Here is a 9,445-nt window from a genome sequence, read left to right as displayed (position 1 = left end):
TTTTAATTGTGAAAAATGTAAAGGTGCTCAGTTTTCTACAGAAGCTTTAATACATTTAGTTTTTGTACACGATAGTTGGCTGAAAGGCTCATAGCTTCATTTAACATTAGACAAGGATCCAGATGAAGTGTAGGACATCTACTAGTCGCTAGTGTTATACGTCACCAGTATCTATTACTGTATATACAATGGCCCTTTCAACTAGAAATAACATCTTCTACCACTTCCTTCATAAAGAAATCGATGCTTGTGTCTCAACATGCTCTATGTTTCAGTCAGTTCTTACTAATAGAGGTTGAAGTGCGTCTGCAGGTGGTGGCCAGCTGCTTTGTGTTTGGGCTGAGTGCCACCCAGTTTTTAGAGCATGGAAATGATGCCTTACGTCTATTCACACAAGTGCATGGGATGAGAACCCGCAGGTGTCTTTATCTACAGACAGAAGTTGGTTTTTACTTTTATCGTCATCTCTTTGGAGAGATTTGTGTCAGGGTGCGGTTCTCCAGTGTGGGTCCAGTTTGAATTTAGGAGGGTCTGTGAAAAGTGACAGGGCAACAGCAGCATCCTGCAAGAAAAAAGACTCGTAGTCGGTCAGCTGGTCCAGCATTTACATTGAATAAGGGATTAAATACTGAGCAGACTGTACTGACCTGTGTTGGGCTCTCAGAAGAGACCACAGTCCTTCAGGTTTTCTTTGATGATGATGTCGGTCACGGCGTCAAACACAAACTTGACGTTTTCTGTGTCAGTGGCACAGGTCATGTGGGAGTAGATTTCCTTGATGTCTCGGCGCATGTTCAGGTCCAAGAACTGGACTTTGATGTAGTTACCAGCATCCTCGTAAGTATTGGGTCCTTGATAACAGAACATCGGAACAAGACTTCAGGTCATTTCCAGCCGTGGGCCGCGTGACCTCACTGTCATTTACAGTATGAGCCTACCATCGTACTCAGGGAAGCACATGCTGAGGTGGGCTTTCTTGATCTTCTCCACGAACACATCCTTCTTGTTAAGGAAGAGGACGATGGAGGTGGTGGCAAAGTAGCGGTGGTTGCAGATGCTGTTGAACAAGTGCAGGCTCTCGTGCATTCGATTCTAAAAAAACAAAACAAAAAGGATGAGACCCAATAACAGTAGAAGCAAAGCCTATCCATGGTGTTGTGTCATCATACCACTTCATCGTCCTCCACCAGCACCATGTCGTAGGCGCTCAAAGCTGCAATGAAGATGATGCAGGTCACACCTTCGAAGCAGTGGATCCACTTCTTCCTCTCCGACCTCTGACCTCCCACGTCAAACATCCTGTGAGCAAAGAGAGACGCGGGTCGTCTTCTCGCCTCGGCCACGACAGCCAGCGCTGCGGAGTCACTGGCATTACCTGTTACCTGAAATTGAGGTCTTTGAAGGAGAACTGGGTCTCAATGATGCCGGTGGTCTTCACTCTGGATCGCAGCACGTCCTGCTCAGTGGGCACATAGCCCGGCTGGATCAGCCGCTCCAGGTCGTTCAGGTAGCTGAGAAAAAAACCCCAAACAGTAACAATACGTCCTGTGTTAAACACTGGAAATGTCAGCGTGAGGAGTTCTTACTATCCAGCGGAGTCGTTGAGCTGGTACTCTGAGGCCCGGTCGAAGCAGGCCTGAATGCCAGAGTCCTTCCACAGGCGCAGGATGATGTCCGACAGCTCTTTGGGCATGGTGCCTTCCTCGATGGTGTCTGCGAGATGCACCAGCTTCCTGGCGTCGTCCTGTCGGGTGCAGGGAGACCGAGGCCAGTGACAGGGTGTCGGGAAAGTGACAGCATTTCACGCGAGGCCATGACGGTGGATACCTGCTGATCCGGGTGGCCGTAGTTAATGTTGAGCGTGTTCATGGCCTTGACGATCGCCATGATTGACTGCAGGGTGTTGCTGTAGATGATTGTAATAAATTCCAAGCACTCCTCGAGTGAATAACCGTCTTTGTGGATAATTCTGTTGAAGGAATATGGTTAGTGATGTAAATGTAAGTAAAAGATGAAACAAGGCTTTGTTCAGAAGAAAGACCCAATAACTTACTTCATCTGTTTGACAATTGTACTTTTGCCTGATTCTCCGGCTCCTACATTAAAAAAGAAACACAAATGTAGTTAATTACAATAAATACACCTACATACTACAGAGACATTGGTTCTACTTAGCTTTACCATAGTTTCCTAATTATTCAAATGTGTTGAGCAGATGAATAACTACAGGTTACCGGCATTCATAAAATAGGTCATCATACGTTTTACTAATCTAATCTCTAATCTTGTTCAGCGCTGTCATAGGAAACCTTCTCTGATCCTGACCCACATTCTCACACGGGGGTCAGGTCCGTCCCAGACTTTGACGTATGAGCCCCGTAGTGAGCGTTTGAAGCCGTATGTAAAAGTGAGACAACGGATGCTGACTGTGTCCTTCAGAGTTAAGCCCCTTGTGTCGGAGCCTCTGTTGTGTCAGGATTAGCAGGGGATTGTGTAAAGTGATTATTGGAGTGCAATTAATAGCGATTCAGTGCCACAGGATGAGCTCTTCGTTGGACTCAAACATATACATAACAATACTCCCATTTCAGTCTGCTGCAAACAAAGATATTTTGAGCACTGTTTCTATGGAAACGAGTCCCTAATAAGGCCTCATGCACAAACAAAGGACAAAACGTAAAGTAATAGTAGTTATAGCTGAATATAGAACAGCTTTATGACCTCCTTGGGGCCCTTAACTAAAGTAATGAGGACTTAGTGTCTGATCTTTACCCAGCAGCAGCAGTTTGACCGTTCGTGCGTCCTTGTCCGCATCCTCCTTCAGCTTCTTCTCCAGCTCCCTGGAGCGCTTCTCCTCGGCGCTCGCTCCAGCCCCCATCCTGCTTTTCCCGGCTCGGGGCCTCTCTGCTCAACGGCCAAGAAGAAGGGACGCAGGTCCAAACCGACCTCCTGCTGTCTGACCAGCGCTGGCGACTCCGCAGCCGACGTGTCCAAACACCGGAGAAGGTTTGAGCACTTTCGTGACTTAGGGAAGGATTTTGGGCGCCCTCCGCCCACCTGACCGGGTGTGGCCAATGGGGCGCAAGGACAGCGGCGTTTTAGGGATGAGCGAAGGCGTGAGGAGAGGCAGACACACATCAGTTGAGAGTGATCCAACCTTTAGGGGGACTTTGCTGCGCTCAGCGGAAGATGAGCTTCGGCTCAAGTTCTTATCTGCCCGTCCTGTTCTTAGGTGCCTTTAAAACAGAAGCAGGTGCAGCTCAGGGGTTCTACAGATGCATCGCACACCAATATTATGGGACACGGTGGCGTTAAAAAGTTCCCTTCACTTACTGTAGGTCTGAGATGGGTCTGTTTGACATCATGACAGAACCCGAACATTTATTAATCATCACAATCATGACCTGAAGCCACGTTCTGGACAGGACTGGAGCAGCAACACTGGTCAAACATGACGAAAGACCCACAGACAAGCGTAGGACTCCACACAGTGAAGGGTGAGCGCAGAAGCGCTTAAAGGAGCTTTGCGGTTTCACCTGACAGATCTCATTGACCTCAATCTGCAGCTGGTTAAGAATCCTAATCTACTCACTTTCGATTATGAACGCATGCATGTGCGCTGCATTTTTACACATAGACATTTGTTATTTTAGGCTTGGCATTCTGTAAAGAACCTTAGAGAAGTGCAGTGAAACAATCAATCTATAACACTTTTGAAACAATAAAGTAAAGGCCAATGTCTCCTCCAGTGGATTTTCTTTTTTTATTTTGATAGTCTTTGCCTTCCTGTGTTGCTTGTTAGGTTTTAGGGTAGTTTAGGTCAATCTGCCTCGAGAGCTTTTGTCAGAGCTGCATCACTCTGCACGCGAGGCCTCTGGCTGAACCCCCGTCAGACGGGAAAGGCGCCCCTGGCAGAGCTTCCACTTCGTTGTGAGGCCACGTTCTCCACCTCCACTGCTGATGTGGCCATGTGGAGCTGAAGCCATAAAGACTCTGGCGTCTGTGGTGGACACGAAGGCGGACCATCGAGCTGGAGGAGGACTCCTACTGAGCCTGGCTGGTCTGTGGGACTCCTGGGGCAACTCATATGGGCAGGCCGTGGACCTCAGCTGGGTCCAAGGGGGGGGGGGGTCTATGGCAGACCATTGGTCGGCCACAAACAGGAATCTGGCTCCTCGGGAGGGGAAACTGTGCTTCCCACGACTCCTGACTCGGTTCGCCTGCATAGAGGCCTGGGACGGCGTCTCTGGATGGTTCAGCTCCAGGACTGTGAAACAATGCGGTTTTAAAGCCGTAGCCGTGGCAGGGCTGCCCGCCGGTAGCGGTTCTGTTCAGTATTTTTATGGACAGCGGCCAAGTTCAGGGACCAGCTCTGCTCTTTGCAGATGTTGTTCCAGTCCGCTGACGCCAACTGGAACCTCCGTGCACTGGAGCCGGCTGCGACCCAACGTGAAGCGGCTGCAATGAGAGTCAGAACCTCTGCTGACTGCAGGAGGATGGAGGGTGGGAACCTCCCCGCGACCCGGGTCCGGATGAAGCAGCTGAAGACCGCCCCGGAAAACATGCACGCGTGTGTTATTATAAAATATAGAGCTTTAATTTATTAGTCAGCAACACTGAGGAAGAAGAAAAGATCATTTTTACAAGTCATTACAATTACATCAATTGTGCATTATATCGTATGTATCTATGACCCAGAGTAAATTCTGCCAAACAGAGAAAATAAATACCTGTTTTGAAATAGATGCACATTTGTTTTGCAAAAACTCTGATAACCAAAAGGAAAAAAACAGACTAGGACTCGGACAGAGAAGGAGAAGAGAGAGGAATCCTAATCACTTCCCCCTAATCGCGTTTCCATATTCCCACAACAAGACGGACATTCACCGACATCCACAGCAACACAGCGTTTTAGACAAATACCACATACACATACTGTACAGGTCATGCACGGTGAACTTCCACCTCCAGACGATGGTTTCACAGGCTTCGCTTCAGCTCGTCAGGGATTTTTACTCGTGACATTTTTTTTCCCGCCGTTTGTTTCTCAATACAAACGTTTTATTTTAGGTTTGTGGCCCAGTTGTTCACGGGACAGCACCGGACTGCAGCAACAGTTTGTCCCTGTGCTGTGACTGAGGTGTAGACCCGTTCGCTCAATGTTCCCCAGTATTTGTCTCGTCACCGGTAGGAATGCAAACATTGGGTTCACTAAACCTAAAAACCCTTTGAGCTCAGAAACCACTCTCTCTCTCTCGCATGAATGCGCTGCCCCACAGTTCACAGACACGTGTGAAGCACTTACTGGGTACCAGCGTCACTAATTGGGCAACAGAAGTCATGAATTCAGCTGTCACGAGCTCACATAGCTGCAACATATAGCTGCCTGCTGGAATTTCAGATCCAAAAGGGACAGAAAGGAGAAGGCAATGTTCTATTTTCGGCTTTTGTGTCATAAAAAAACAAACAAAAACAAAAAAAAAAAAAAAAACAGCTTATCACAAAGACCACGTTTGTTAAAAGGTACAACCACTGAAATGTGATATTCACATATAAACAGAACACAGATTCTGGAAGAGTTCGGGCGAGTGATGCTGGAGGCGAGGCTGGACCGCATCCTCTAACCTGCCTTCAGGCTTTTAGACGCGGCCGTCGCTGCGATGTGCCGCCGCCGCCGCCGTCACCGGACACGGATCGTCCTCACACGTCCCATTCGGTGCCACCGTCTCCGGCTCCGCGCCGAGAGTTTTGTGCCGAGGGAGGTTTCCTGGAGACCAGATTCCAGCTTAGACTGTGAACACTGCCAGCAGTCAAATGATCCAACGGTCGCCTGGAACCTCTCGCGCTGATCAGTCCGTGTCCGTCTGTGGATTCTCTGCCGTGGTTCCGCTCAGCACCACCAAACATAGGGATATTTGCAACGTAACACATTGTAATAAACAAATAACACTAACAATAATTATATAATAATATTTGCACAGTTTTACCTATTCACAAATGTTTTCTAGATAGGTACAAAGAATTACTTTTTACAACCTACAATAAATATTGGGGTTTTTTGTTACATAAAAACAGTTTGATGCTGTTGCTTTTGGTTGCAGTGTCTGTATTGTCCATTATGATACTTAGACTTTTTTTTTAATGGTTCCACTGGAGTCATTCCCCTAAATAAAGAGTTGGTGTTCAGGGGCTGGAGTGAAAAGCAAGGAGGGAGGATGACGCGGTGCGCGGAGGTCCGGCGCCTCATGTCTCGGCAGGAGGCGTTTGCTCCTCGTGATGCCGGCGGTTGCGAGGCTTCTTCTGCTCCTTCAGCTCCTTCAGGCTTTTGCCCTTGTTGTCCCCGAGGCCGCCGTCCCCGAGCTGCCAGTAGTCCTGGCAGTACTGGTTGATGAGGCCCATCTCCGGCTGGCTGAGGATGGTCAGCAGGTCCTTGTACTGGCCGGCGCTGGGAGTCCAGGCGCTGGACTGGAGCGGCGGCAGCGCCGGGCTCCCCGTGTCCACCAGCAGCCCGTTGACGGTGCGGCTGGACAGAACCACGAGCTGCAGCTTGATGACCGTGTGCTTGAAGTTCTTCTCGGTGGACGTGCACTGGTAGACGCCGCCGTCGGAGGCCTGCAGCGAGCGGATCAGAAGACCCTGCTCTGTTTTGAGGAAACGCCCTTCGGAGCGCAACTGGGAGGAGGAGAAGCACAGAACGGAGAATGAATCTGAGGTTGGGCCCAGACCGGACTGTTCCACGTTTACAGAGACTCCTGAAACGGCAAATCGGTTTTCACCTCTTTTCTCCTGTCGTTGTTCTCCTTGTGCCACTTCAGGGACATGTGAGGGGACCGGGCCTGACACTCCAGGAACGTCGTGCTCCCCTCCACGCCGTACTGAACCGTCTCTGGGGTGTCCTTTTTAGCTGCGAAACATTATCATCGCTATAAGACGTATCCTGACGAAATGAACAGCTGTGACGAACAACACGATCACCCTTCAGTTTGAGTCCACTCACCGTTGGCGTTATAACCTCTGCACTGACGGATCGGGTTGCCGTATTTTACATCCTGGCGACGGCTCCGTCTGCAGGAAAAGCAAACGTAAAAAGCGTAACATCATCCTTTAAACAATGCACATGACCGCTCCAATCACACTCTGCCCGCGCCGCCTCGCTCCTCACCTCTTCTGCGAAGCCGAGTATCGGGAGCAGGACTTCCCGTCCCAGGCGCAGTACGGGTCTCTGGCCAGGCAGCAGTCGGCGCAGGCTTCCCCGTACACGTCACAGCGATGGAGAGCCAGGTGGGTCACACCCAGGACTGATCCCACATACAGCTGTTGCTGTAATAGAACACCAGCAAAGAGCAGATGAATATTAAATGACTCCATTAGTATTTTAGAAATTGTATGGCTCAACATATTACTCATCTGACGCTTACGCGTTTCGATGAAATCTTCATGGTGGTGATCGGTGTGGGCACCTGCAGCGGCACAGATTAAAATATTCATAAAAAGATTACAAATGCTGTACACGCAAAACAGAAAAGTAATGGGAAGGGATTACAACATTAACTCAAATACGATGGTTTGACCGACCTTGAAGACTTCAACCTCCTCCAAGACCAGCTCCTCGGTCTGCAAGTCATCTCTGGGCAGGACGATCACTTTCTGGACCGTCCCCCGATCTGCCAAGCACAAAGGAAACACGTCTGACTCAGTTAAAAACACATTTTAATCCTCCCATGTATTTGAGAGGCAGAACACAGCCTCAGTGCACTGACCTGTGCCCAGGAAGAGCACCTCGTAGCTCCCATCCGCTGCTGCCACTTGGTCGACAGCGATGGTGGTGAACTCATAGTCCACGTTGGTCCTGACCACCAGGGGGCGCTTGTGCACTGGGTAAACGGCATTGTGCATGGTGGGGTGGTTTCTCATGAAGTTGATCACCTCGTCTGGATAATCCTTTGTGGATTTCATGTTGGGGGTGAAAGTGCCTCCGGGACACTATTGACACCAAACAGATCAAACTTCAAGGCGTGACATTTAAATTCACCTTGAAGCCATTAAGATGTATTCTATTATAAAGGGCTGCATTCCTAATTCTTTTTATTGCTCCCAACTCACAGTGCCGGGCCGTGGATATGGGATCTTCCCCGTGTACGCCACCCACTGGTAGTTGGGCCCCTCCTTGTGGGCAAACGGCCCATTGAAGACCATCCGGATGTCGGCCATGGAGTAGACGCACACCGCAGAACCTTTAAAGACGGATCTGGAGGAGGAAAAAAACAAGAGCGCCGGTGAGCGGGCAGAGACAGCAGCGAGTGGATGGGCTCCCTAGGATAATTACTGTGGGCGCTCTCTGCAGCGGGTAGACTCCACTTCCTTCCCACATACTCCACCAGCCTCTTACAGCAACGCGGCGCAACATGGTGACGCACAAACACACTGCGCAGCCGACTCCACCAGAGTCACGCTGTCTGACACACTGACATACAAACACCCACGCACTGCAGAGAGCGGCCGGCGTCCGGGCTGCGGCTGCCGCGCGGTGGGTGTAGTGTGTTTGTAGCTGCTGTCATGGGCCTCTATCATCAGCCCTGCATGTGTTTTTATCAGCTGGCTTTAAAACGCGCCTAATGCCCGGGGAGAGGATGTAACAATGACAGTGTTTGTTTCCCGAACGCACTAATCACAACGCGTTTATTATGGCTCTCCCTGCTTGCGCGCAGCCACAAGCTCAGTTTGCGCACGCGGCGGTTCGGCGATGCTGCGCGCCGAGTGACAACTTGTCATCAAGCCTGACCCACGAGGAACTACAGGCTCCGTCTGCCTGTCTCTCGGAGCGGCGCCGCTCCCTCCGGGCTCCACGTTCGCTTTCAGTCCCGTCTTTGTTGCCTGATCGTGACACCGCGGCATTTCAATATCACAGAGCCGACTCCGTTAGGATGAGTGGAAATAAAAGAAGCCCTGCAGGAGGAACCCGAAATACACTGTCGCTATCAACTAGAGGGAAGTTGGAGAGTTTGAGAGCTGTCAGTCACTCACCCTGAAACTGAGAAGACTCCGTAGATGACAGGGTTCTTAGTGTCTTGGGTTGGTTGGATATAGACATCCCCTAAACGATACAGGACAAATGCAAGAATCAGACAAAATGCTTTGTATAAAAGGTAGTGTAGTGGATGTAATGATAGTTTTATAGATTTTATGTTTAGATTGGTTTCTTAGGTTCAAAGGTAAATCTTAAGGGGTTGTGTAATTATTAATTAGGACGAAATACAGAACCCTTCTGCTGAACAAACGTGTTTATATTCAACCTGAGAAGAGACCTCCTGCAGAAAAAGATCATTGAGCCAGAAGCCTGTTGCCGGTAACCATGCAAGGTGCACCTTCCACCACCAATAAAACCTGACTGCAACCACATGCTTTTCAATGTGAACAGTGGAAATCCTTCGCAAGGAAACTCGGC

The 9,445-nt window shown here is 49.6% G+C and overlaps 2 protein-coding genes across 6 annotated transcripts in view; both read right to left on the bottom strand.

Annotated features, from left to right (window-relative positions):
* Positions 1 to 27: 27 nt before the first annotated feature.
* Positions 28 to 3,016, bottom strand: gnat1 (guanine nucleotide binding protein (G protein), alpha transducing activity polypeptide 1). The gene is made up of 9 exons (XM_029151154.3): positions 2,773 to 3,016; positions 2,054 to 2,096; positions 1,828 to 1,969; positions 1,587 to 1,744; positions 1,383 to 1,511; positions 1,170 to 1,299; positions 939 to 1,092; positions 648 to 851; positions 28 to 562 (listed from the first exon to the last, which is right to left on the bottom strand). The coding sequence occupies exons 1-8, from the start codon at positions 2,876 to 2,878 to the stop codon at positions 661 to 663; spliced, it is 1,053 nt and encodes a 350-aa protein (XP_029006987.1). The 5' UTR covers positions 2,879 to 3,016; the 3' UTR covers positions 28 to 562; positions 648 to 660.
* A 1,559-nt stretch (positions 3,017 to 4,575) lies between these two features.
* sema3fa (sema domain, immunoglobulin domain (Ig), short basic domain, secreted, (semaphorin) 3Fa) overlaps positions 4,576 to 9,445 on the bottom strand; it is a 33,444-nt gene continuing 28,574 nt past the window's right edge. For all 5 annotated transcript variants that reach the window (XM_029150928.3, XM_029150927.3, XM_055508946.1 and 2 more), the window contains 9 exons: positions 9,025 to 9,094; positions 8,104 to 8,248; positions 7,761 to 7,983; positions 7,576 to 7,664; positions 7,419 to 7,460; positions 7,163 to 7,320; positions 6,998 to 7,065; positions 6,777 to 6,904; positions 4,576 to 6,672 (listed from right to left, as the gene is read on the bottom strand). In XM_029150928.3, the coding sequence (XP_029006761.1) occupies positions 6,244 to 6,672; positions 6,777 to 6,904; positions 6,998 to 7,065; positions 7,163 to 7,320; positions 7,419 to 7,460; positions 7,576 to 7,664; positions 7,761 to 7,983; positions 8,104 to 8,248; positions 9,025 to 9,094 (1,352 nt within the window). In that variant the 3' untranslated portion in view covers positions 4,576 to 6,243. The remainder of the gene's footprint in view (positions 6,673 to 6,776; positions 6,905 to 6,997; positions 7,066 to 7,162; positions 7,321 to 7,418; positions 7,461 to 7,575; positions 7,665 to 7,760; positions 7,984 to 8,103; positions 8,249 to 9,024; positions 9,095 to 9,445) is intronic.

The sequence above is a fragment of the Betta splendens genome, chromosome 5, assembly GCF_900634795.4.
Source record: "Betta splendens chromosome 5, fBetSpl5.4, whole genome shotgun sequence".
In the NCBI taxonomy this organism is placed as follows: Eukaryota; Metazoa; Chordata; class Actinopteri; order Anabantiformes; family Osphronemidae; genus Betta; species Betta splendens.
The sequence above is the reverse complement of the archived record's forward strand: the minus strand, read 5'-3'. Positions and strand labels throughout refer to the sequence as shown.

What these genes read in the sequence shown, in the direction of transcription:
- gnat1 (XM_029151154.3), bottom strand. Translation starts at nt 2,878, where the DNA reads ATGGGGGCTGGAGCGAGCGCCGAGGAGAAGCGCTCCAGGGAGCTGGAG. An exon ending in ACAATTGTCAAACAGATGAA is followed by an intron (nt 1,970 to 2,053) that starts GTAAGTTATTGG and finishes TTCCTTCAACAG; the next exon opens with AATTATCCACAAAGACGGTT. An exon ending in CTCAACGACTCCGCTGGATA is followed by an intron (nt 1,512 to 1,586) that starts GTAAGAACTCCT and finishes TTTTTTTCTCAG; the next exon opens with CTACCTGAACGACCTGGAGC.